Source organism: Andrographis paniculata, unplaced genomic scaffold (assembly GCF_009805555.1).
Source record: "Andrographis paniculata isolate CXL003 unplaced genomic scaffold, ASM980555v1 Contig46END, whole genome shotgun sequence".
In the NCBI taxonomy this organism is placed as follows: domain Eukaryota; kingdom Viridiplantae; phylum Streptophyta; class Magnoliopsida; order Lamiales; family Acanthaceae; genus Andrographis; species Andrographis paniculata.
The window spans coordinates 1,158,357-1,185,567 of NW_026137580.1; the positions used below are offsets into that span (position 1 = coordinate 1,158,357).

The 27,211-nt window shown below is 31.4% G+C and overlaps 4 protein-coding genes across 10 annotated transcripts; 3 read left to right on the forward strand and 1 right to left on the reverse strand.

Annotated features, from left to right (window-relative positions):
- Positions 1–2,486: 2,486 nt before the first annotated feature.
- LOC127252649 (uncharacterized) lies at positions 2,487–3,486 on the forward strand. Its single transcript, XM_051276924.1, has 2 exons — positions 2,487–2,963; positions 3,047–3,486. Exons 1-2 carry the CDS (start codon positions 2,719–2,721, stop codon positions 3,177–3,179), a joined length of 378 nt encoding a protein of 125 aa, XP_051132881.1. The 5' UTR covers positions 2,487–2,718; the 3' UTR covers positions 3,180–3,486.
- Positions 3,487–7,972: 4,486 nt separating this feature from the next.
- On the forward strand, positions 7,973–12,491 carry LOC127252639 (isoamylase 2, chloroplastic). 5 transcript variants are annotated; one of them, XM_051276908.1, is made up of 3 exons: positions 7,999–8,114; positions 8,270–8,365; positions 9,617–12,491. In XM_051276908.1, exon 3 carries the CDS (start codon positions 9,697–9,699, stop codon positions 12,244–12,246), a length of 2,550 nt encoding a protein of 849 aa, XP_051132865.1. In that variant the 5' UTR covers positions 7,999–8,114; positions 8,270–8,365; positions 9,617–9,696; the 3' UTR covers positions 12,247–12,491. The 5 variants fall into 5 exon arrangements, with proteins under 5 accessions (XP_051132864.1, XP_051132866.1, XP_051132865.1 ...); XM_051276907.1 differs by lacking the exon at positions 8,270–8,365 and having other exon boundaries at positions 7,973–8,114; XM_051276909.1 differs by lacking the exon at positions 8,270–8,365 and having other exon boundaries at positions 7,997–8,114; positions 9,620–12,491.
- Positions 12,492–13,791: 1,300 nt separating this feature from the next.
- Positions 13,792–17,453, reverse strand: LOC127252351 (uncharacterized). 3 transcript variants are annotated; one of them, XM_051276503.1, is made up of 4 exons: positions 15,314–17,453; positions 15,150–15,203; positions 14,994–15,053; positions 13,792–14,913 (listed from the first exon to the last, which is right to left on the reverse strand). In XM_051276503.1, exons 1-4 carry the CDS (start codon positions 15,407–15,409, stop codon positions 14,620–14,622), a joined length of 504 nt encoding a protein of 167 aa, XP_051132460.1. In that variant the 5' UTR covers positions 15,410–17,453; the 3' UTR covers positions 13,792–14,619. The 3 variants fall into 3 exon arrangements, with proteins under 3 accessions (XP_051132460.1, XP_051132459.1, XP_051132458.1); XM_051276502.1 differs by having other exon boundaries at positions 13,794–14,913; positions 14,994–15,203; positions 15,314–15,698; positions 17,198–17,453; XM_051276501.1 differs by having other exon boundaries at positions 13,794–14,913; positions 14,994–15,203.
- Positions 17,454–23,443: 5,990 nt separating this feature from the next.
- LOC127252531 (probable serine/threonine-protein kinase At1g09600) lies at positions 23,444–27,047 on the forward strand. Its single transcript, XM_051276744.1, has 7 exons — positions 23,444–24,503; positions 24,610–24,888; positions 24,964–25,281; positions 25,361–25,588; positions 25,867–25,967; positions 26,057–26,168; positions 26,241–27,047. The coding sequence occupies exons 1-7, from the start codon at positions 24,027–24,029 to the stop codon at positions 26,718–26,720; spliced, it is 1,995 nt and encodes a 664-aa protein (XP_051132701.1). The 5' UTR covers positions 23,444–24,026; the 3' UTR covers positions 26,721–27,047.
- The last annotated feature ends 164 nt before the right edge of the window (positions 27,048–27,211 follow it).

Below are 27,211 nucleotides of genomic sequence, written 5' to 3' on the forward strand. Positions count from 1 at the left end.
TTTATTTATGAGATGGGATTTCACAATTTATATGTGATGAACTTATATTTAGGATTTGAATCCTCATTGTATGTTTGGTTTGTGTAAGATTGGGTGGATTTATATTTTTCAATCTTTTGTTTGTTTTTTATATTAGTTGTAGAATTAGATTTTTCTATATTTTAAACAAGACAACTATTCTCTTATAAATTTTATTTATTTTAAAAAATTAAATTTCTAATTTATTATTAGTAGTATAAATTTTATTTTAAATTTCAGCATTTATTTTTTTAGTCAAAAATAGATTTATTGGGATTCGAAAATATAATATTTCCTGTAACAAAACAAAGTATTCAATTTTTTTATTTTAGTCCGTCAAATAATAAAAATATTTATTTTCTTTTTATAGTATTTGTGCAAATACTTTACAACTTACAATATATTACACACAAATGACAAATGTCATGCACACAATTATTTTAGCAATTTCTACTTTATTCCTACTAAATTTTAATATAATCCTAATATTTCTAAAACTCCGTGCAAAAAACAACCGAATATCTAGTTATGAAACGAAAGGAATATTATTAAATCTTTGAATCAAAGAGCATGAATTTTATTCAATTTTGTTTGTTCGAAAATGCCTTTCCAAAAAATGAATAAGACCATCTCCAACTCATTATACAGTAATTTTATTTCAATCATAAACTTCAATTTTCACCTATATTCTCTATATATTCTTCTTTATATTTATTTTATATAAATTTTTATATTTATAAATTACACTCCAATTTTAATTTATTTTTACAATATAACCCAAATATATATAATTACACATTATTTTTAAAAAAACTATATAATTATATATCACTTTTCAAAAAATAAAATTATTATTTTAAAAAAATAAAATTATACATTATTTTTTTTAAAAATAAAATTAAACAATATACTAAAAAAAAAAATAGCAAAAGTACACAAACTCTACTCCACTCCACTACATTTTGGAGTACAGTGTACGGTATTACTCCAAAAATGAAACCCTTTTCCCTAATTTTTGCACTATGCAGTGCGTTAAAGTTATCTTAAATAGTAAAAATTTATGAAAGTATTATAAGGGTGTGTTTGTTTGGGGGTTTGGATTTTGAGTTGGGATTTTAATAGTAAAAATTTTGAATTTGAATAGTTGTATGATGTGATATAAATAGGGTTTGATGTGATGTTTTGAATGTAAAATTGATTTTTAGTATAATATAAAAAATGAAAAATAGGTGTTTGATTTCATGTTTTTGGGGAAAAAAATTGGATGAATAGTGGAAATCCACCAAAATCCTTCAAACAAATACACCCTAAGTAGACACAGAGTCTGGCAAGGTCTTCAATTATAAGACTTTATTCAACTTTTATGATTCATAAAAAATATATATAAATATTTATTTTTTTTTGTACAAATATCGTTCTATTAATATTATAAGATATTAATGAAAGTATTTTTGTATTTTTTTTAATTGTACTATATTTTGATATGATAATTAATATTCAAAAATCAACACACAAAAAATAATGAAACCTTTAGAGCCGGACCAAGATAGTACTATATATATATTCTTCGAAAATATCCAATTAAATATTTATTTTTTATTTATTGTATTATACTAAAAATTATTTTTATATTTATAATATCATATTATACTTATTTATACGATATATATCATACAACTATTCAAATTCAAATTTTTTTACTATTCTAATTCCAAACAAACACACCTTTCAGTTTTTTTTTTTTTAAGAAATATAAATTAAAATATATATTATTTAAAATAATATCACAATTAAAAAATGTAGTATTATTTTATAGAAAAAATAATTTCATATAGATAAATATAGAATTTTAAATATAAATATTTATTTTTTGAAAAAAGATATGAAAATAGAAAAGTTTCGTATATAATTAATTAAGTTATTTATATTTATTAAATATATTTTTATTTTGTAAATTTTATTAAGAGAACGGAGTCATTTTATGAAATAAAAAAAATGTCAAGAGGAATGGAAGGATTATAAAAAAATAATACTACTACACTTTTTTACTACTTTCTCTATTGTCTAATTGTCTGTTTATTTAATCGGGCACGAATTGTATTAATATTTTTTTTATTAAAAAAAACTAAAATATATTTAGATGATAATTTAAAAATAATTATAAAAATAAATTTGGATCATAAAAGAGTATTTTGTATGTTCAGCTTGAAAGTATTATTTTTTAGAAAAATAATTCTCTATTAATACAGAAAATACCCTATATTTAATTTTTTATTAAATGTTTTAATAAATTATTTTAGTCTAAAATTTAAATGCAACAGAATAACGAAATTCGTAACCGATCCTTTTGCCGCTCAATTCTATTCTACTTCACGACCCATTGCTATTGTCAGACGGTTTGGAGAGTAGAGTCTGTCTTATAGGTTATAGAGAGCAATAGGATTAGAAGGTTAGTTGTGCAGTTGAGACTTGAGAGGCTGAGAGGAGAAAGCAGTTCCGCCGAGGGAGACGGTGGGTGGAAATCGTCCCCGGTGGCGGTGAGAGTGTTCAGTGGACGTTGAGGCTTAGACTCGCTTCGCCGGAAAGAGAAGAACAAAGAAGATCGGGAAGAACTGTCCGCCGGAGTCCGTCGCCGGACGGAGGAAGAAAACCGTTCGTGGAGCAGGCTGCCGGAGCTGCTGTCGAGATCTCTCCTGGAGGATGACCGCCGCTTGGAGCTACAGGAGATCCAGTCGCAGGAGCAGGAAGATGATGCCGCCGCTGTTCGTCGGGAGGATAAGCCGCTGCCTGGTGCTTTGGAAGCTGCTCCTGGAATCGCCGGAACGAGCCCCTGCCCAGGCGCCTGGTGCTGTTGGTTGCTGGAGCAGACCACCATCGATCCGTCGCCGGAGGAGTAACCGTCGATTGGAAAATTTTGTCTGTCTCTCGGCTGAATTCCAGAATAGGTTTTTCCTTAAGCCTTTTGATTATTATAGTTTTCAGTATTAATGTTTTTTGAGTTATACAGAAGTGAAATTCACAATTTCAGAATCTCCCACCGAATGAGGAAGAGAAGCAGGAGAAGGAGCAGTACATTGATCCGGCTTCCCATCGTCGTTTTCCGCCGGCAGCAGAAGGTTCTCCGGCATCACATCTTCCTCTCGTCCGTAAGTTTCAGGTAGTTTCGAAACCTCCCAAAATTCTTCTATTTCAATTCCGAAATCTTCGATTAAGCACTAAACCTCCATCATCCATCAAGGATTACGATAAAATACTGTAGAAGAAGGTTAAATATTATCTGTTCGTTCATATGTTTGAACACATTTCTGAACTGTTTTTCTTTTCCGTTCAAGAGAATTCTTGTTCTTCACCTTGCTTGGAGTTTCAGACTGTTCTCTTGACACATGCACCAAACTCTTTTAAGAGATGTTTGGGCAGCCAAAGTTGTGTAATCTTCATTCTTGAGTTAATTGCGACTTTTATTCTTTTTAGCCTGAGTAAGCATGAGTAATCACCGTGATTCTTCATTCTATTCGCCTCTTCCTTATTAACAACAATCTTAGAATCAAGATCCCTCTCAATTTGATCTTCAGTAGATCATCATCTTTTGAATACCTGTAGTTTTCTTGTGTTAGATATCCAAACATGTTCTATCTCCATATGGTTTTTCAAGAAAATAAAATTTACGTATAGTTTTTCCTTTGTCAAGGGATGGAATTCTTCTTTTAGTTCTTAGCTCAAGCTTCTTTTATTTTTCAAATCTTCCATATGCCTTTTCAGTTCCTCATTATTTTTCTCTAACTCCATTTATTTGTCTTTGCAATTTTTAGTCATTGTTCTAACTCTTTTGTCTGCTTTTGAACACTTCTAGTTCTCTAGCAATTTTTCTATTCTCTTTCTTCAAATTTTTGTAATTGCTACAAGCCTCTTCATATGTTTCAATAAGTTCAGGGGCTGTTAATTCAATTATTTCATCTATCTCTTATCTTTCATCGACACAATTCTTGGCATTGAGCTACAAACTTGGCAACCTCTTTTTGTTTAGTATCAAAATCTTCGTCGCTTTAGGTAGTTCCCAAAATCATAATAATAGATCATTATCAAATATGTAAATCATACGTCAATTGCTCCCACATCCAACCAACTAGTATATGTCTTTTTAGCTTTTATCTCCAAAGTTAACATACACCAGAGGTGTCGACCTAACACCCAACTCCTATGAGTGCAAAACTATTATTTATGTGTGTGATTTATTACATGTTTCAATCATACTCAATAGTCCGATCAACTTTTATAATAACTAATCCAACAAATCTATGTAAGAACAATCAAATCGGGATTATAATTTTAAGGAAAATCAATTATGCACTAAGCATATCATCTCCATCCTAGGTATATGGCGGCTGAACTTCACTGCCTTCACTCTGCTATGATCACAAATAGAAACACATGGATACTATGCCTGTGTTTTTGGTTCAGCACACACTTTGCCACAAATGTTATGCTCTTTCTATAATGTTGATTTGTATCGGGATCAAATCTAATTAATTTAGGTTTGATCGAGATTATTTCTGATAAAATTTTCTTCCCCTATCTTCTTTATTGGTTGATATTTGAATAAACTAACATACAAATGAAATGTTGTCCAAATCTTTACTTGTTTGTTCACATAATTGTTTGAACAAACTTCTTGTCTTTGCCTCTACTTTGTGTTGTTTTCTAATTTGTACAACATAATTCTAAATCATTTAATATATTCGAATTTGGTAAAATCCAAACAGGAAATCAGAATGCTCATCCCTCTTGAGCTAAAGCTGTAATAATTGGTTGGCAAAGAAGAAACCAAAAAAACTATAGATTTTAATTACTTCATGGAGCCCATGAACGTAAAATGAAGTTATTGCTTCAAAATTATCTGAAATTATAATACAATATATACGTTTTTAATTTTTTTTTTTATAACAAATTAATACAACTCAAAAAAACATCCTTCATAATTACAAATTACACATAAACACAATGATGTCAACATCATAATCTAACAATTTCCACCAAATTCAATATCGCCTTTGATATTTTTCCTCTCAGCTATCCAATTTCTATATGTGGTTTCGACGAAGTATTCTATTTTATACTCACTAATTAATTTTTATAAAACCATTCATGATTGAACGATCTGTTGTTATTCTCTCAGGATCGAATCCAAACTCCATCAAAACTAGCCTCCCTTTCAGCATCCCAACATTAATATTTAACTTGAGAAAACTTTAACGTTGTTTGTTGATATTTATATCTATGTCTGGTATACTGAAATTTTGTGTTCCAAGAATATCAAATATTTTGCTTAGTTGCTTAGTCTCTGATGCACCTTTGAATATGACGTATTTTAGAAATAGCTAGGCCATTATGTATCCCACAGACCACATGTCGATTGCACACGTATTATTTTTTAGTCCGAGAAGCAACTCAGGTGTTGTGTAGTATCTACTCCCGACCTGCAATATGTGCATTTCAATATTATGTTTATAGAGTCGTGATAGTCTGGAGTCGCATATCTTCGGAAACTCTTCTTTCATAAGTAAAGTGTTTGAAAGTTTTAGGTCTCAATGCATTATCCCCCTATAGTGAATAAACTTGACGCATTCCAACAACTGTTGCATAAACTATTTTATTCACAAGTAGACATTGGTCTTGCTATCGATGTTATTACACTCATGGTTGACTAAGATATTTGTTGCATTTGGTTGACATCTATTAAAGAAATTGATATTCTTGAGTTTTTTCGTGGGCATTCTTCTTTCGTAGTACTTATGGGACTCGCTAGAAATAAGAAAGATGGATATTATGTTGTGTTGGAGTAATTGAAAAACAATCTTCAAATGCAAATGACATCGATGACAAGACCAATATTTACTAATCAAGTAAAAGAGTTAAGCAGAAGTTGTTGGAAGGTGTCAAGTTTGTTCATGATAGTGGGATAATGCAATCTAAAACCTTCATATATATTTTGGCTTCAAAAGAAAGGTTTTTGAAGATATGCGGCTTCATTCTATCACGACTCTATAAATATAACACTGAAATACACACATACTAGATACTACATAACACTTGAGTTACTTTTCGGACTCAAAGATAATATGTAATATGTGATCCATGGGATCCGTAATGGCCAAGTAGTTTCCGAAACAAATTTTGTTCAAAGGTGCGTCAAAGTCTAAACAATTGAACAAAATAGTTGATGTTCTCTTGGGACACAAAGATTCACTATACTAGCCATAGATGTAAAATTCAACAACCACATAAAAATTCTAAGTCAAATATTGATGTTGGGATGCCAATTCGATCTTGTAAGGTTTTTGAGTGACAATTCAATGGAGAAAGTAACAACAACAGATTATATAGAAATCAAAGAAAGTTTCTATGAAAATTAATTAGTGAATATAAAAAATGGTAGTTCATTTCTATGCTTGAGATCATATTAAAACGGGGAATGAGGATTGGAGAACTTGGTAGCGATGGATAGATTATGATTATATCGTTGTGTTTCATGTAATTTGAAATTATGAATAATATTTTTCGAAGTTATTTTAATTCCTTGTTATGAAAAAGTCAAATATATATAAATATGTATTATAATTATGAATACTTTTGAAACAATACTTTCATTTCACAAGCATTGGTTCCGTGCAGTGATTGAGAACATCTTATAAATATATATTTATTCAGCTTCGTCGATATACAAAAAAATCAAACTATTCTATATACATCGTCAATGCATGCCAACCATACAGATGTGTGTGTGATCTTTGTTAATTCTATGATTTGGAGTTTTATCATCATTATCTAATTTATGTGCAAGTGTGGCAATATCCCAATAACATTATGCTAACATCATTTTATAGATACACATCAATCTAACTATATATAATTTTACACTAGCTAATCATTTATGACAGACAAGACATATCTAGATTTGAATCTACGATTTTACAATTACGAGTTCATCTCTGCGTCACTTTGTCATTTTTTTACGGGACTAAACATAGAAAGATTTTGTGACATATGTTATGAGTTACTAATTCTATTAAATTAATTTATATTTATTAAATAATATTTTTAATAAATTAATTTTATTAAAAATAAAGATATATCATTAAAAAGATTAATAAAGAAACATATTTTATTAATTAATATATTTTATTAAAAATAATTATTGTATAATAAAATAATTTTAGATTAAAATTAAAGAAATTAATTTAAAAAATGAAAAAATAAATATGATCCCATCCTAACATAGAATAAAAAAAAGTGAATGGAGACTATGAGATAAAGAAATATATATTTAAAAATATACTCCCTTCCGTCCTTTTTTTATTTTCAGTAAATTTATTCATTTTAAACATATTTAACAAATATAAATCAATTTAATTTAATTTCTAAAGGACCACTCAAAACTTTTTTATTTTTATTTCTCTCCTCAATAAATAAATATTTTTATGTATATTTAAAATTTCTTATTTTTAATAAAATTAGTTTTAAATTAATTATAAATAAATTTTATTTATTTATTTATATTATATATAATTTTATTCTTTTACAAATGATATGTAATGCTAAAAATATTTAAAATATCAACAACACTACTCATATAAAAATAATACTCCCTCCGTCCCAATAACAAAGTATTCATTTTTCTATTTTAGTCCGTCCTATCTATTTCATTTTTTTAAAGTAGCTGTACTACCTACCTAACATTACAAATAATATATTAGAGAAATGCCATTATCTTTATTTTTACTTTATTCATACTATATCTCAATATAATATTAATATTTTTAAAATTACATAAAAAAAACAAATGAATATATATTTTATTTTTTTTGGACGGGGGACTAAAATAATATCATAATTTATTTAAATACAAATTTAAATTCAAATTCCAAAATACTGAGCAGACTCTACACAGACCGATGCTGCTAAAAATAGATTACGGGTTTTTATTGCGGAAAGGGTTGGACAGAGACGTTATCGGTAACGTACGTCTACCTTTCTTCACTCATCACTGCGCAGTTGGGATTCTTGTCTATGGAATTCACTCGCCTCTTCACTTCGAAATTGTAAGTTGTCTGATGTTCTAGCATAATGTGATCCGGTCCTCATTGGTTGGGAGAATTCGCGTTTTTGTTGTCGTACCTTCTTCATTTTTCCTATCCTAGTTTATTGAAGAACTGTTCTTTTTCTTAACTGTATGTGCTCTTTGATCTTGTTTTAGTCACCTAGGTTTAGGATTCATATGACCAAAGAGGAGTTCTGTTTTGTGCACTGAATTTGGACGGAAGGACTGCATTATTGGATGAATTTGCTGCTCGTATGATCTAATTTAATTCGAAGACTACTTTTTTTATTATTTTTTGGCTGTATTCATATGAGTTTCAATTGATGTTTAATAAATGTGGTAAATAGCCATCAATTGCTGGTACTTTCTGCTCTGAAAACATTTGCCTTGGATGGTAATTTACATATTTTCAAATTGGTTTTGTTTCTGCCTAAGGATGCACTTCAGATAGGAATTGATTATGGTTTCTTCCAAGGATGGCTAAATTTCCACGGAAATCTGAGTTATCATAGGAAGATTTAAAGTTCTCACATTCATATATGATTATTGCACTCTGTGTGTTGTTAAAAAGCACCAACAACACACAGCACGCAGGGTTTGGTGGATCTTAATGAAATTTATGCACGTCAAATAGTATTTAGAGTGATTTGTTTTCGTGCTTGAAGATTTTTATTTGAAAATCTACAAGGATATCTGTTCATTAGGATATTACCACCTATCCTCTGCTTTATCCAACGTTTTGTACCACTCGGAATTTAGGTGGTTCTGCAAAGTGGAAGCTCATCTATTATTTGTGGTTTCACTTATGTAACTATCAGCAGAGAGTGGATGACATTGGCTGCAAAACCTCTAATATGCTTCTTTTTCTTGTTTTCGATGGTGGAGACATAGGCAAAGTGACAACAATGAGGTTTGGGTTAGTCACCTTAGTAGCTGTGCTGCTCCAGATTATGAGTAAAGTAACTCATTTTTTTGTGTGCGTGTGAAATATGTTAATACTCTTTGATTTGTTGAATCTGCAAGCAGTAGATCTCTAGTATGATTTATCTTAATCTAGTTGTTGCTGATCATTGAAGAATCTAAGTATGACTTAGCATGGTGTTCTATCTATTCACACTGTAATTTTGAGTTTGGCTCTAATGGGTGAACTATATCTTTAGATTTCTTTTCCTTCCCAGATAATCTCCAATTAATTACTACTTATAGTAAACAGTTTGAGAGGATTGGATTGGGTTTTATCAATTTGTGATTTAGTTTTGAAGAAGTTGCCCACCCAGTCTCATAGCTTGCTACTAGAAACTTCTCTTGTAATTTTTTTACTTATACTCGTAGAACAGTTACTATATTGCAATATGCTCATTATTAATTTGAATTTTCTGGGGATGTTGGTTTGCAAGCGAGAATGCAGGTTTGCATTGCTTTTATATGTGCTTTTTTATTGCCTTTCCCACTAGTGCATAACTTCATTGCCTTCTCCCAATCTGACATCCTTGTTTTCTGCAGAAGATTACTGCAACTCACTACTATATGCCCGTCAAGACAAAGATTCTGCAATCAAATACTGTCTTTATGACTAAATTGTCATGCTTCCAGCCATATGTGTGATGCAACCACATTGCGTTAACTGCAGTACTTTTAAGTCAGTTAAATTGTTGTCTCCCAGTTATGGCAAATATAGGAACAGAGTTGCAAAGGATTGTCAGAAATTGGATTTTCCACATCGAGCAGTACGTGAGCATCCCTTGAAATGTGTGAGAAAGGTCTCTGAAGAAAGCCATGCACTGAAAGCATTGGCCACTCCAGACCTTTCTGTTGTTAAAACCTCAGAAAATGTGGCAACTTATCGATTTTGGATGGAGATTGGTGGCCAATTGAAAGTACTTATCATTAAGAAGAACAACAAATATGTATTTCGGGTTGAAGTTGAGCCCTCCAAGAATTTCAAAGAACAGGCGGAGCTAATTATGCTATGGAGTATATTTAGGGGTGATTCAACCAATTTTTTGCCACTGGATTTCCAACCACCAAGAGCTGATAGCAAGTATAATACTGTAGAAACTCCTTTTGTGAAAGATTCTGTTGGCAGGTTGTCCATCGAGTTAGATTTTGAGACAAGTTTAGCACCTTTCTATGTCTCCATGCTACTGAAGCCCAATTCGGGTTCGACTATCAGAAGCCACAGGAAAGAAAACTTCGTTGTGCCAGTAGGTTTTTTCTCTGGGCGTCCTTTCCCATTGGGGCTTTCTTTTTCAGATGATGGGTACACAAATTTTTCCTTATTGTCACGGAGTGCGGAAAATGTTGTTCTTTGTCTCTATACAGATAGAAAGGGAGAGAAACCTGCTTTGGAGCTCGATCTGGATCCCCATGTCAATAAGACAGGCGATATTTGGCATGCTTCATTAGATTGTTCTACCTTCGCAAGCTATGGTTATCGGTGCAGGACTGAATCTGAAAGTAAAATGCGTCATGTTTTGTTGGATCCTTATGCTAAGGTTCTTGAAGACTTCGGTTTGGGGTTACCTAGAAAATGCCTTGGACAATTGTGCAAGGAGCCTACATTTGATTGGAGTGGAGAAGATCGTCCTACCATTCCAATGGAGAAACTGATTGTCTATCGATTGAATGTCGCACGTTTTACAAAAGATAAGTCCAGCAAGTTACTCAGTGGTGTGGGTGGAAGTTTCTATGGGGTTTCTGAGAAATTGCAGCATTTCAAAGATCTTGGCGTCAATGCCATCTTATTGGAGCCAGTTTTCCCTTTCGATAAGCAAAAGGGACCCTATTTCCCGTGGCATTTCTTCTCTCCTGCTAACTCCTATGGGCTTTCTGGAGACTCAAAAGCCATTTCTAATTCCATGAAAGAGATGGTGAAGAAGTCGCATGCAAATGGAATAGAGGTTTTCTTGGAAGTAGTCTTCGCTCGTACTGCGGAGGATGCAGCACTCAGAGAAATCGATAATCCTTCTTATTATCATGTCAAAGCTGGAGAGGATTTTAAGTCTAGAAACATGTTAAACTGTAACTATCCGATTGTCCAACAGATTATCTTAGAGAGTCTCCGCCATTGGGTGGTTGAATATCACATAGATGGGTTCTGTTTCGTCGATGCCTCTTTTCTCATGAAAGGTTATCATGGAGAGCTTCTTTCTCGCCCTCCGTTGGTTGAAGCCATTGCCTTTGATCCAATCCTTTCCAAAGTCAAGATCATAGCAGATTCATCAGACCCACACAATATGGATGTGAAGGAAATCATGTTCCCTCACTGGAACAGATGGGGGGAGATGAACGAAAAATTCTGTTTCGATGTAAGAAACTTTTTGAGGGGCCAAGGCCCTATAAGCAACCTTGCAACACGGCTTTGTGGAAGCGGAGATAAATTCTTGCATGGCCGAGGACCTGCTTTCTCCTTAAATTATATTACAAGAAACTCTGGACTTACTCTCGTCGACTTGGTCAGTTTCAGCAGCAGTAATCTTGAATCAGAACTAAGCTGGAATTGTGGGGAAGAAGGCGCTACAAACAAAACCATTGTTCTGGAGACGCGGCTTAAACAGATTCGCAATTTCCTCTTCATCTTGTTCGTCTCTTTGGGCGTGCCTGTCCTCAACATGGGAGATGAGTGTGGCCAATCCTGTGCAGGTTCTCCAGATTACACCGATCGGAAACCTTTGGACTGGAATGCATTGTCTTCAGGCTTCGGCATTCAAGTCACACAATTTATTTCATTTCTGAGTTCACTGAAAATAAGACGAAGCGATCTTCTCCAAAACCAAAACTTTCTCAAGGAAGATAATATCGAATGGCAAGGGCCTGACCAGTCCCCGCCAGGTTGGGATGACCCGTCTTGCAAATTTCTTGCGATGAACTTAAAGGTTCAAACAGAATCAAGCCAGCTGATACCTGGTTCTCTGGATGCTGGCGGTGACCTATTTTTCGCCTTCAACAGCAGTGATAATCCGGAGAAAGTTATTCTCCCACCTCTTGTTACAGGCACTTGGGTTCGTCTGGTGGATACAGCACTTCCTTATCCCGGTTTCTTCTCTGCAGACGGCGTTCCTTTGGAGGCTGGGCAAGCTACTTATGACATGCAGTCTCACAGTTGCATACTATTCGAATCTCACAATTTGTAGAATATCTCCGCTCTCATCCTGGTACGCATCCCCCGTTGCTATATATATATATATATATTTATATGAACTCTGCTTATATAGAAATGCTCCCATTTTTCAAACATTGATTAAATAAAATGTGAGGACCTGCTTATATCACAATTACAGGTTGTATTCACCAATTTGTGCTCCTTTTGATAGCTTCATAATCATGATTAAGTTAGATTTGAGCTCTAAGATTATAAGTATGGGTAACAGATAAGTAATATAAGATTTCATTATATTTATGTTTTGATGGTTTTTGTTTCGGTTCCAATGTTATCTTTTCGAGGACTAGAATGGCGACTATGGTAGGCCAACTCTTACATAATCTAGTCGAAACTAGTTTCGCGAGTTTTAAGTGAAATGACCATATATGTTACTTATAATATACATCATCTGGCTAGGTTGTAACTACAATCTGGTTTTTAATTCTTTCATTTCTGGCATGACTTGGAAGAGAGTGTCTGAGTGATTTGGGATCTCAAGAACATTATCCTGGATTCTTGAAAAACTCACTGTTTAGTCTTTGAGATAGAGAAACAGAGCTGAGTTTCTGAAAATCTTGGGCGGGGGATTGAATTTTAAATACTCTAATTCATCCTATTTTTTTCTCCCAAAAAAATATCAAATCAAATATCTATTTTTATATTTTTATTGAAAATTGTAAGTATTGATTTAAGTTTGACATTATAAAAGAAAACATTTTGTATTATTCTAAAGCTTATTCAAACGATCTTTTTATGCCTCCTTAGCATATACTTCTTCCGTCCGAGCTTTTTATTTCTCTTTTATCTCATTTATTCTATCATTTTAAATTTTTAAATTTATAAATTTTTTTGATTTTAATTAGACTGATTAATTATCTTTATGATAATTTAAACATATTTTTATTATACGGCAATTATTTTTCCTAATATATTCTTAATTATTTTTACTAATATATTATTAGTTATTTATCACTTTCGTAATATTTAAAATATTTTTGCTCACCACACGGGTAAACGAAGGAGCAACAATAATACAGTAAAAAAGCACGTCACTTCATACAATTAATTGATTAATTATATTAAAAATATTCATATATCTTCCAATATACAAATTAAATATTTTTTTATATTAAAATAAAAATTAAGTTTAATATATCATACACGTCTACACCTATTTATATCAAACAAATACATATATAGTTGCTTAAATTCATGAATTATTTTTTTGTTTTATTATTATTATTATTATTTAGCGGTGGTTTTTATTTAGATTTATAATCTTAAATTCTTAATATACACGAATAACACGTTGCCATTGTTTACTCAACAATTATAAATGTCAATTTTCTTGATACATTTTATATACAATCATCACAATTTTTTAATAGAAATATGCTAAGATAAATTGCATAATATATTATTGTATTTTAGTAAAAATTTACAAAAATAGTATATATTTTATTTATTGTGTGAAATCTTTTATGTTAAAGTAAAATAAGTATTTATTTTACAAATACTCATTCAAATACCCAGGATATTTAAGAATCTATCCGAAATATTTTAAATCGGACAACTGATATTCTTATCAAACTACGTACATGCTCATTATTGACGTTGGCCACTGACTTTCCTTTAGCCCTCCTAGATTTTCTGGCTTTCTTAATTTGCGGTGTTGATACTGATGTCACAAATTTTGGCTTTTTTTTTTTCTCTTCCGATCCTTACGTGCCATTACAACACATACGATCGATGAATTTGCGGTCCTACTACAAGTCTCACTGCCGGACTTATCGGCCTGCTACGATTTCAACCGAACAAACAATCATTCAACATATAGACAACTACGACCTACAACATATACTTAGGGTGTGTTTGTTTGGGAGATTGAATTGGATTTACACTATTCATTCAATTTTTTTTCCCAAAAATATCAAATCAAACACCTAATTTTTATTTTTTATATTATACTAAAAATCAATTTTACATTTAAAACATCACATCAAAATCTATTTATATCACATCATACAACTATTCAAATTCAAAATTTCTACTATTCAAATTCCAACTCAAAATCCAAACCCCCAAACAAACACAACCTTACTATATTAATTAACTTACCTTGACATCTGGCGGCGCAATATACGGTACAATGGTCATCAGTTGGTTAAACTCTTGCAGGCTACCAATCCTTTATCATCCGACTCGTTTATCGCATCAATTTGGCCCAAAAAGGTGTCCATTTTGTTTTTGTTTCGTCGTTCGGTATTGACTCGCTCTTCCACTGCCTCGTTGAGGTCCTCCTCAGCTTGACTCTTCTCCTCCTTAGTTTGTTTCTCCTCTTCTTCACCTTCTCCTCCTCACCGGCCTACTTTTTTTCCTCTTCACCATGCTTCTCTTCCTCCGAGTCCTCTTTTGTCTGATTTTCCTCATCCTCCTGCAAAATGTTTCTTCTCTGTCTCCACATCCATCCGGTTTGTTGTCTCATCCCCATACTCTGCGTCACCCTCCTCGTCGCCATTACTCTCATCCTCGCACTCAGCTTCACTGTCCTCCTCGACAACACCAGATCTAGCTCTTTGCAATTTACGAGTAGTTTCGCAATTGTAGCGTCTTTTTTCCGTAGCTCCACTTTCAATACCGCAATTTGTTGAGCTGCTTCCTGCAACACATGTTAATAATGTCATATAAGAAATTATTTTATCAATTTACAATGGTAACAACATTGAATAATGCACTTACCTCCGAAGCATGGCAGATTGCACGAACAAACTTCTCTTCGGTGCCTATCCGATAAAAGTCCTGAATATATGACCGTTTCAGAGATGATAATTCAGTCACTGCATGAACCCTGAAAATCAGACCAAGGCTGTTCAGCCACCGAAAGAACCGCGGTACCTTCGGTAGGCACCTTGCCTTGTCCAAGGTTGGGACTCTTTCGTTTAACCAAGCCTGCACATAATAATAATCTCATTACTTCCAACAATAATAGTAACAGACATATTGTGCAATATACAAAAATAAGTAGACAAAATTAACAAAACCGATATTACATTGCTTACCAACAAACCGACTGTGCAGCCTGTTTTAAATATTTCTTTCCGGAATTGAAGTCGTTTATAGACTTCAAGAGATATTGGTTGACTTGCAGTCCCCATGCATAGTCACCAATCGCAGTCAAGTCATCCACATACGATAACCAAAAAAAAAGTACAGAATAATTCGCAACACAAAATAAAATATTTGCAAAAACAAGAAAAATAAAGAGACGGGCAACATCCGCAACTGATAAAGGCTTCAGCCCTTGCAATAGAGCCTTACGCAGCTTCAGCAACACCTCGCCACGGGTTACAGAACGCAGCTTGCCCCCAAAAATCCGAACAAACCATTCACTTTCGACTGATGTGTTGTCCGTCACGTAAATTCCTTTCGCATGTAGTCCCAAGCCTACAAAATATTCCTCAGCTTCAAACGGCAGCTCAATGTCAGTTCTGATCTTGAACTACGTAGACTCCGAATTAAAATTATTAACGAGGGCAACAAGGCTGTGCCACAGAAACTTCATCTTCGGACAGTCCAAAAAATGCCCGAACGGAGTCATTTTGATGGCTTTTATGTGTTCGTCCAACATGTGTCACTTGAGTTTCTCTACCTCGTTGTGAAAAAAGGGTAATGCAAAGCTGCTGATTACTGATTTGTACTCGGTTTTTAAATAAATATCATCAGTCTATATTATCCAAATCTCCAATTTAATTAAAAGTTTATCACAATTTATCAGGAGTACGTAAAAGCACATTCCGAGTATACAATTGTCCCCTACAGTTATATTACTTAAAAAATTAGATCAAACAAATGAAACTCCTGATACCTAATAATACCGCATTTGTCAACCCACAAATATGACTAATTACCGAACAATCAAACAAAAAAACTAAAATATGCAACTTCGAGTAACTAAACAAAATATACATCTCCAAAATTAACAAAATTAAAGATAAAACAGATAAAATTACCCAAAATTGGTGTCAAAATAGAACACCTAACCGGGTTTCCTGACCAAAAATTCGAACAATTTCAAACCCGTTGAACAAACACAACACCGAACACCTAGGGCTCCTCATCACCAAACCGAGACATACAAATACAAACCGAGACATACAAATACGGAATCAAGGCTTCTACCCCAAACAATCGAATAAAATATGGTATAAAATTCGATTGTCAACAAAATCAAAAATCGAAAAGGGCTTTGACCAGACACTTATTTCTTTGAACTCGACTTAGGGGATCGCTGTGAGTTGGTTTTTTTTTCTCACCATTTTGATGAACGAATGCATTACTGCTTGATTGCCGAGAAGTTCGCGAGCGCATATTTGCTTGAAGAACTAAAGCTCAGACGAAGAGTGAGGGAAACTATGGGAAATTTCAATTCTTAAATCGTGTGAAGTTTTCTTTCTGTTTTTTTAAAAAAAAATCACAAAATAAAGTATGCGGTATTTAAATGGAAGTATTTAATCGTATAATAGGGATAGAGCGAGAGGTAATATATATGTATATATTATAAAATTGAAAGTATTTATTAAACAATCTTAAGTATACGTTGCATATACAACCGAGCTTGAATGGAAAATACAAAAAAAAAAAAAAAAGTTATAACATTTCTGTTCAATAAAGTAGGGTCTGCAATCCAATTAATTTATACTAGGACTGAATTGCAACTAAATTAAACTGACAAAAATTTTAGTCCTAACTCTCCTATAAATCTATTACAAGTACCTATTACGTACAAAACAATAATTCAGAAGAAAATACAAATTGAGGATGTATAACAAACCTAATCCATAAGAAAAAAGCCGAAATTTATTAAAAAGGCTAGAAATGAATCTAAAATAAGATTTTTTAAACTCATATTCTTCAAAATAAAAATAGATTAAAGAGAACATTACCAAAATTTTTTCCCGATGCCACCCAATCCCGATGTGAATGAATATGCTTTTTCCATTCCATGAACGACGAACCTCTGTCGACTCTCAACTCTGAATTGATGTCATGAGATGAGCTCCACTAAATTAAATTCGATATTGATGAAATTTGGGCAAATGAGAAAAATGATGTACAGATGAATGAAGTAGTGTCTCAAAACTTGTTAGTTAGCTTAGTGTGTGAGATTAAGATATGGATCGATGAGAGAGATCTAGTGAGGTTCAAGGAGATGCATGCAGGCTTAGCATATATATATGTACATATGTAAGTATCTTTGTCTTGTTGATCTGGAAAAAGCTTTGAGGTGCCATTGTTGTGTCCGAAATCAAGACGACACAGATGAACCATTGTGTTGTCTTATTCACAACTTAATTTCTGGCTAGTCAAAGATTCTCTTCTCTCTCTGTGATTTGGGACACAGATGAACCATTGTGCTGTCTTATTCACAACTTAATTTCTGGCTAGTCAAAGATTCTCATCTCTCTCTTCTGTGCCTATGGAAATTTGAAGCATGTAAAGCAGCAATACAGTAATTCCACTCATTCCTTAAAAAATACATGCATATATATATATATACATATATATTCATATTCTTAAACATATTTTTCTTTTAAATAATATTTTGATTTAAAACAATAAAATTTGTTTCATTATGGTTTCAATTGGATTTAAAAGTAACCCATTCGTGGTTTTACGATATTGCACTAAATTTTATATGTTTTTAAAATTACATTTAACTTCTTCGGTTTTTTTTATTTAACGTTGTTTGATTTGTACCTGTTCAAAATGCGAATAAGTTTTATAATATTTATTTTTAAATCCTTAAAATTATAAATATAGTCATTATTTTTATTATTTAATATCAAAAAACATTAAATATATTTAAAAATAGTTATTTTTATTGATTTTAAAAGTTCTTTTTACCGTCTTTAAAACTATAAATGAATATATTTATAAGTTTAGGATTTTAAAAATAAGTACTTTGAAATTCATTGGCCAGTTTGAGACGGTGTAAGTAAAAAACTGATAAATAAGGATGGGCGAGGGGATTAGATACAGATTTTATAAAACCAAGTGGGAGTTTGACGCAATTTTGAAAATACGGAGAATTTTGCACAATTTTGAAAATATGGAGAATTTTGCGCAATTTTGTGAAACTATCGATAAATTTTATGCAATTTAGTCTTTAATTTGGGTAATGTTTTATTAAAATATATATTGATATAAAAATTCAACTAAACACACTGATGTTATCTTTATTCGGAGATTTGAATTTTGAATTTAAATTTTTGAAAATTTTAAAGTAAAATTTTTTAAATTGTTTGAAAATTTATAATAATTATGTCAAAAAATTATTATTTTATAAAAAATTTAATATATCAATATGATAATTTGAATTAATTAAAATTGAAATATTATAAAAAATTATGAATTATAATTAAAAATAAAATTTTTTATTATTAGTTTTAAAAAAGTACACATGATCTAACCTCCTCCATCCACCCTCACCATTCATCTTTTCTTTCCTCTTTTTCCTGGACTGTGAAGGATTTTGCAGGTGAAGTGGCTTTGTTTATACAAAATTCTTTCACTCATTTAGCGCTATAAATTTTTCAAAAATTATCACATCAAATATATATTTTTTTTTATAAAACATCAAATCAAATACTCTCTGTCTCGTAACAAAATATTCATTTATTTTTTGTGTTTTGATCTTTGAATAATAATAATTATATCAAAATATATTACAAATAAAAAAAAAACGACAAAATTATTTCTATAAGTATCTTATAATACTAATATAATGATATTTGTAAAAAAATTATGCAAATATAATAATATTTGTAAAAAAATTATGCAAATATAATAGATATTTTTAATATTAAATATAATAACGCAAAATTCAAATAGATATCTTATTATGGAATGAACGAAGTATTAACCCTTTTTTTTTTTTTTTTTTTTTAACTTTTAAATTTTCAAAAATTTCAAAAATTTTTTATCTAAACAAAGCCTTACATTAGTCAAAATCTTCTGACAGGTTATTTAGACATGACTTTAATAGGCTGTCAAGGACCTATCTTATATAGACTAGGTTTAAACTATATTTGGCATTAAATTTTATTGTACAGTAACATTTCTTACAAATTTGCCAAAAGAGCACACCCTCCAATGTATACTAATACTTTCACTTTTCTATGTCCGTTTTTGCTGTAATTTAGGAGATATATAATTAATAAATAATTAAAAATATATTAACAAAAATAATTATTATATAATAAAATTTTAATTAAAATTTAAAAAATTATAAATTAAAAATAAAATAAAAATGTATAATTGTTTTTAAAAAAAATGATAAAATAAATTAGACGAACAGAGTTAAATAAATATAGTAAATAGAATGGAGAAATTAGTAGGCAGTAATAATAGTTTTTTTTTTTTTTCATTTTTTAGAATACTTTTATAAATTGCATTCAGAATTATAAGAAATACATATAGAAATAAAAGATGCCAAATTTTCTGTTGATTACTCCATCCGTTCAGTATTTATCTATTTATTTGTTTTTTTGCACGAAATTTTAAAGTTAAAAAGATTAAATTGATTTTATTAATATTGTAGGATATAAATGTAATAATATTTTTATAATATATTATAAATTGAAATTATATTTATAATGTTATGGAATGTAATAAAATGGAAAAAAAAAATAATTTGTTAAAGGAGAAATGAATTATTAAATTTAATTTATAATAGTTACAATAATATACGGTATAAAATTTTGGAAAATTTTGAAAAAATAAAAAAGAAAAAGAAAAGATAGTAATGATTTAGGATTTAATTTGTTTGGTTTATTTTTAATTTTACTATTTGTAAATTATCTACACAGTTTTTTTATATTTCATATGAAAAATATTTTTTCATACAATTTCACAAAATAAGGGCATCCAGGTGTGTGAGCTACTACAGGCTAGGGTTTAATTTGTTTAGGTTTATTTTTAATTTTACTATTTTAATTTTTTTTAAATATTAAATTAAATATTTAAATTTTTTTTATTATACCATTAAATTAAAATTTAATTTTACATTCAAAAGATTATATTATTTATATCATATCAATTTAATTTAAAAATTTACTATTTAAAGTTAAAATCTAAAACTGCATAATTAAACACACCAAGTTTGAAGAAAACTAGTTTGTGTTTTTGTATTAAAATAATATTTGATAAAATATTTTGTGATTTTAAAATACAAAATTCAAATATTAAATTTTTTTAAAAAAATTAAATTGATAAAAAAAATAAAAAAATAAAAAACACTTCCAAATTGTACTTTAAAAAACAAGAATGAATGATGGGGAGTTAAAAAGAAAAAATAATAATAATAAAGAAAACTGAAATACAAAAAGTGAAAATTTTATTTTTATTTTATTTTATTAAAAAAATATTAAATAAAATGTTTATTATTTTATTTTATATTCTAAAAATTAAATTTACATTCAAAATATCACATCAATGTCTATTTAAATAACATCAAACTAACTATTGAAATTCAAAATTTTGTTATTATTTTTTTTTGTAAAAAATCTCACATATTTTCTCAAAAGAATTAATATATTACACATGTTTATTATTTTTATATTTTCCACATAATTTTCTATACTTTACATAAATATATATACTTTTTCAGTCCCTTACAATTTATCAATTTTTTCATTTTGTTATGTCTCGTAACAAAAGTATCCATTTTATTTTTTTAGTAATTGTACTATCTACCTAATATTACAAATATCCTTCCAATTTAAATATATTACACAAATATCATTACATTTATATCATACAATACTAATAAGATTAATTTAGTCTTTTTACCTTTATTTATATTTTATCCCAATATAATACTAATATTTCTAAAACTCCGTGAAAAAAATAAATAGATATGAGACCGAGAGAGTATATCTCTTCAAAATATTATACAAAACAAACACACGATAAGGGTATGTGTTTTTTTTTTATTCAAATTTTCTCAAATTTTACTATTTAAACTCTAAATATATATATATATATATATATATTTTAATATCACAACATATCTCACCAACCATTATTTAAATACAAATCTAAATTACATCTTCTCAATTAAACCCAAAGAAGCATATCCTAAAATTATCCATGTAGGATCAGCCCGCAAGTGCGGAAGCAAAAGCATATTTTGATTTTGATACTCCCTTCGTTCTTTATCAAATGATCTTTTGGAATTTTATAATAAATTAAAAAATAACAGTATTTTATTAATTAGTAAAAATATGTAAGAAATTTTGATATTTTTTGCTCTTTAATTCTATATATAAAGTAATTGAAAGTTATGGATATTTTAGTATTAGTATATAATTATTTTTTTGTAAAAAAATAGAAAAAAATATTTTAAAATAAGATAAAAAAATGATAAAACGAATAATTTAAATTGAGACGGACGAAGTACTATTTAGGAATGACACCTAGGTGCATTTAAGATGAATTTTGCAAACCCCATAACTTGCCCTACCAGAAAATTAACGGCCCAGAACCCGTCCGATCCGGCTCAACCCTACCCTAAAATTTGCCCTATTTTGAATCTACTGGGTTCGGAGCCAACTGTTTTATTTTATAAAATATATTTGCATATTGATTATTTTATTTATAGGTTATATAATAAAATATAATTATAAATTAAGATATTAAATATTAAGTTTACGAAAATTTAAAATGTTAATAATAAAAATAGTAATATATTTTCAATCAAAATAACATCAATATAGCTATAATTAACAAAATCATAAGTGAGTTGAAATTTAGTGTAAATTGAAAGATAAAATACAGATAAAAATTGTAAAAAAAAGGTCCATAAATAATAAATAATAAAAATGATAAAGGTATAAATTATAAATATAAATAACTACAAAAAAAGGTCCGAGTCATGGCGCGGTTTCTAATCGTACTGGGTTAGGTACAGTCCGAAAAATTTTCGAACCCATTTTTAAGCTCAAATACGATTTTTCATACTGAATTTTTGAAATATCCTTATTTTTTGTGAGCTTTAGAGAAAATATAATATTTTGAATTACAAAATTATTAAAATATTGAACGAGCAAATCAACATTATTTTAACTTTTTCAATTAAGACATAAAAATAGTCAAATATTGTAATGTTCCTATATTGTGCTTTATATTAGTATTATGTTAACATATGTTGTATATTTTTATAGGATATATTGTCTGTTTTTATATAATGTGTTGTTTGTCCTTTATCATGTGGTGTCTGTCTCTATATTGCATACTTTTAGTTTATGTGTTATATTTATGCATATTAATATAATAATATCTTATTTATATTTATATTTGTATTATTTATCTCTATATTATGTATTGCTAATTTTTTATTTATTTGTTTTTTTTTTAATCTCAGGCAAAAATAATGTCCTATTGAATTAATGATAAATATTGTATAAAATTATTTTGAAGTAAAAGTAGAAATTAAATATTTAAAAGATATAAAAACAGTTGGCTATGATATAAAAATATGTATGTAATGTGCAGAAGCATGTCAAGAAAATAAAAAATATTATTTTATGTTAAATTGCATGTATATTATATGTTTTCATATTTTTAATTTAAAATTATGTGTGTATATATATATATATATATATATTTAGTAATTTAGTTTAACTAAAGAAAAGGAATCAAAGGTCTTAAAGCTAATGAGGTTTTTGTTTCAAAAATAGATTCTATCTTTTTATTCCTACAAAAATAAAGCAACATAAGCTTAACAAAGTATCAAGAAATCTTTAGTTTTAAACCTAAATTGCTCACAAAAATAAAAATAAAAATTAAAATTATCCTGTAAGGGATGGTTCAGTGGTGTGGGAATGACTCATAACTGTGAGACATACATAGTTTGCGTACTCGGGGTTTACCCGACGGATAGACAAAAGAGTAATATCAAGTATCAAAATTTAAAAGGTGTATAAATATTAGGGAAAAGAAAATAATAAGTGATCCTGTTGAACAAAAAAATGATTAATTTTTGTCTCAATCTAAATACATTCCTCAAATAATTTTTTCCATCAAATAATTATTAATAATAAAAAAACCACTGGGTATAGTCACAGAAGAATTATTAATAATAGTGAAAGGATTGACGATAACGAAGTAATTTACGTACCTCTGATAATCGTCATTGTAAAATTTGCATGATTGCGCTGCGCTGAATTCATTTGATCGTATATTGGATGATGATGATTGATGCGCATTGTAAGGAGCTAACGATCCTCCGCATCCTTGCGATTTTTTCTCTCTTTCGCTCCAAAACAATTTCAATGACACCCATGATTCCAAGTATCCGATCGGTGGTCGTCAAACTTCTCGATGGGAACAACAAACAAGAATTAATCCTCGATATTGATTCGAGTTTCTTGTTTCCAACTCTTCTCTCTTCACCCCAAACCCCAATTTTCGCCTCAATCGCTCGGATTCTGCGTCTTCCTACATTGCCTGAATTTCTGGATTTTCTAGGGTTTGCCAATTCCTGCAGATTGTTCTTGTTCGAAGTCGTTAGGAGAATCCAATTGCGCGGCCAGGGAAGTATTCATTTGCATTTGCGGTGTCCCGAGCTTTTCCTAGGGTTTCATATCGCTAACATTTATTCAATTTTCTCTTGCATTTTTGCTGTCTGCAAGAACAAATTGCGATATTATGGATTTCCAATCTGTTGATGATGCTATTGTTTAGAATACAAATGCTGAGAATGCTTTCCAAATGATCGGGAAAGATAGAATAGTATTATGTTTTAGGTACGTTAAGCTGCCTGTTAAGAACAACAGGCGGCTGAAGCTCCCCTTTGAGATGGGCAGCATTTGCTCCAAAGGGTTGAAAGTTGAAAAGAAGGTGAAGGGATCTAAAAGGCCTTCAAAAAAATCGGAAGCTACCGACGAAAACAATGCTAAAGGGGGAAAGAATTTTAGCTCTAAACATGTATGTGTGAAGCATTTGAAGAAGAGGGCTGGCTCCACCCTGGCCAAGAATGTCGAGGGAGATAAAAAGCGTGTCGAGAACTTTGAAGGAGGTTCGAAGGAAGCAGGGCAACCACAAATCTCTCGGGTGTTCAGTGTTTGCAACGGCGTGGATGGAGCACAAGTCGCTGCAGGATGGCCTTCATGGCTGGCTTCGGTAGCCGGGGAAGCTATCCAAGGATGGGTACCTCGGAATGCAGATGCTTTCGAGAAGTTGGATAAGGTTTTTAAAATCATTGCTCTGTTTTATAGGATTGATGATATATTGCTTCGATATTTGTTTGATTTTCGTCGTTCTATTGCTTAGAATTCATTATCTAACATGGCAGATCGGTCAAGGGACGTATAGCAGCGTGTACCGAGCTCGCGACTTGGAAACTGGAAAAACCGTTGCTCTAAAGAAGGTTCGGTTTGTAAATATGGATCCTGAGAGCGTCCGTTTCATGGCTCGGGAAATCCTCATCCTGCGTAGACTGGATCATCCTAATGTGATGAAGCTTGAAGGCCTGGTTCATTCGAAGGTCTCGGGCAATCTATACCTCGTGTTTGAATACATGGAACACGATCTTACGGGGCTCGCCTCTGTTGTCAAGTTTACTGAACCACAGGTATGTTCGGCACAATGATTTCTTGGGATACTTTGACGATTTTATTGACGAGTGTTGTATATGATGGTCGAGCAGATCAAGTGCTTTATGCAGCAGCTGCTTCGGGGGCTCGAGCACACTCATAGTCGAGGGGTGTTGCACCGTGACATTAAGGGTTCGAATCTTCTCATTGACGACAAAGGGAATCTCAAAATTGGGGATTTCGGATTGGCAAATTTTTACCACGTGATTCAAGAGCAGCCTCTGACTAGCCGCGTCGTGACATTGTGGTACCGACCTCCTGAGCTTTTGCTCGGTGAATCAAAGTATGGAGTTTCTGTCGATTTGTGGAGCTCTGGATGCATTCTTGCTGAATTATTTGTGGGAAAACCGATCATGCCTGGATACACGGAGGTTTGCATTCTTCGTATATTGCATTTTTTGCAAGATCATCTGCTTCTTGAACTACAATTACACTTGATGTTGTATCCAGGTAGAACAGCTGCACAAAATTTTCAAACTTTGTGGTTCGCCATCGGAAGAATATTGGGATAGGTCGAACTTAGCGAATGCAATGGTCTTCAAACCTCAACAACCTTACAAACGACGCGTGGCTGAAACATTTAAGGACATGCCGTCTTCAGCTCTCTCGCTTCTTGAAACTCTCTTAGCTTTCGAGCCCGAGTATAGAGGAACGACAACTACAGCATTACAGAGTGAGGTAGATTGTTTTTGTGCATTCGATAAAGTTTTCAGCATAATTTCGATGCTAGAAATTATTGTGCTTTTAGTCTGTGCATCATCTTTGCGAAAAAATATAGATCTCATGGAATTTATACACAAAATTGGAGCAACACTTTTGGTGCATTCGAAGAAATCTTTTGTGAAGTACGCACGATTACATAATTTCGACATAAACAGAGGATTGAGAGACTGTAAGGCATTATGACTACGGCTATATTACGAAAACTTGTCTAATCGCTAGTTGCTTTGTTTCAGTTCTTCAAGACGACTCCTCTACCTTGTGATCCTTCATCGTTGCCAAAATGTCCGCCTAGTAAAGAGATTAATATCAAAATGCGAGAAATGGAGGCGAGGAGGTACATACATACATACCTCTTTATTGTTTTGTGCATGGTTATGGTTTATCCCGACATTTTTTTGTCTTTTTCTTTCGACAAAAAACCAGACAGAGGAGGGCAGCTGGTGGAAAGGGCGATGGAGTCAAGCATTCAGGGAAGGGCGCGAAAGATTCCAAAGCTGCTCCGGGACATCACACGAATGCTGAAATCTTGTCACAAGTTTGTTCCATTTACTTGTACACACAAAAGCCGAGCACTTTTCTAGCTTAATTCTATATTTTACGAATGCAGAAACGTAAAGACCAATCGAATCTCAAGAGCAATGGCGATGAACCTTTTGGAGAAAACTCTCATTCCTTCAACTCGAGGCTTCGATGCGCTTCTGGAAACTCGCTGCACGTGGACAAGGGTCTTCACCTCAACACTCACCGGGTATTGGATTCCTCGATTTTCCGGGAATTAAAGACTCAGAGATCGTTCAAGCCGCAGGCGGCGGCTTCTTACCTGTCAGGTGGAGACACTGTTGTGCATGGACGTTGGCTGGATCGATGCCCGCGTGCCAGATATGAGCTGATCAACGGCCCTGATTCGTCCAATGCGACAGTGGTGATCCGCAAGGAAAATTATATCTCGAAGAAGGATGCGATGCACTACTCGGGGCCATTGCTGACTGGGGGAGAGAGCGTGGAGGATATGTTGAAGGAGCACGAGAAACGGATCCAGATCGCCGTTCGGAAAGCTGTTGTGAACAAGAAACAACGAGCACAGTGAATGATGAACAGAGGAGGATCAGGCTCGAACTTTACTCGAAGGTACATTCGATGAATCTCTATCCATCTATATGTATGTAGAATTCGATTTGATGAGATGGCGTTGGAGATGTTGTTGATCCATGGATGTGTGAGTCCATGCTGTAAGTCTTTTGTGTTGTTTTAAGGTAAAGAAATTAGTGTGGAACTGAAGTGAAGTGAGGATCCATTGATGATGGGTAGGGAGGAAGGAAGGAAGGAAGAAGGGGTTCAAGGCTTTTTTGGTGAAGAAATTAATAACTGTATAATGTAATGTGATTTGACTTTTTAATTGCAATTACTAAAGTAATGTTCCATTTTGGTAATAATAACAACAATATTAATAATCTATCTTAAATTGCGCTCAAATCTCATATATTTTTAGAAGTGCATCAAATTTTCGCATGGTTTAAATGTAGCCAAATTGTAAACAAATTTTAGAATTTTAATTTCTAAACATCTAAAATTACAAAT

What these genes read in the sequence shown, in the direction of transcription:
- LOC127252531 (XM_051276744.1), top strand. Translation starts at nt 24,027, where the DNA reads ATGATCGGGAAAGATAGAATAGTATTATGTTTTAGGTACGTTAAGCTG. An exon ending in TCAAGTTTACTGAACCACAG is followed by an intron (nt 24,889 to 24,963) that starts GTATGTTCGGCA and finishes ATGGTCGAGCAG; the next exon opens with ATCAAGTGCTTTATGCAGCA. An exon ending in TCATGCCTGGATACACGGAG is followed by an intron (nt 25,282 to 25,360) that starts GTTTGCATTCTT and finishes TGTTGTATCCAG; the next exon opens with GTAGAACAGCTGCACAAAAT.
- LOC127252639 (XM_051276907.1), top strand. Translation starts at nt 9,697, where the DNA reads ATGCTTCCAGCCATATGTGTGATGCAACCACATTGCGTTAACTGCAGT.
- LOC127252649 (XM_051276924.1), top strand. Translation starts at nt 2,719, where the DNA reads ATGACCGCCGCTTGGAGCTACAGGAGATCCAGTCGCAGGAGCAGGAAG. An exon ending in TCGGCTGAATTCCAGAATAG is followed by an intron (nt 2,964 to 3,046) that starts GTTTTTCCTTAA and finishes TCACAATTTCAG; the next exon opens with AATCTCCCACCGAATGAGGA.
- LOC127252351 (XM_051276502.1), bottom strand. Translation starts at nt 15,409, where the DNA reads ATGGGGACTGCAAGTCAACCAATATCTCTTGAAGTCTATAAACGACTT. An exon ending in GCTGCACAGTCGGTTTGTTG is followed by an intron (nt 15,204 to 15,313) that starts GTAAGCAATGTA and finishes TATTATGTGCAG; the next exon opens with GCTTGGTTAAACGAAAGAGT. An exon ending in CAATCTGCCATGCTTCGGAG is followed by an intron (nt 14,914 to 14,993) that starts GTAAGTGCATTA and finishes CATGTGTTGCAG; the next exon opens with GAAGCAGCTCAACAAATTGC.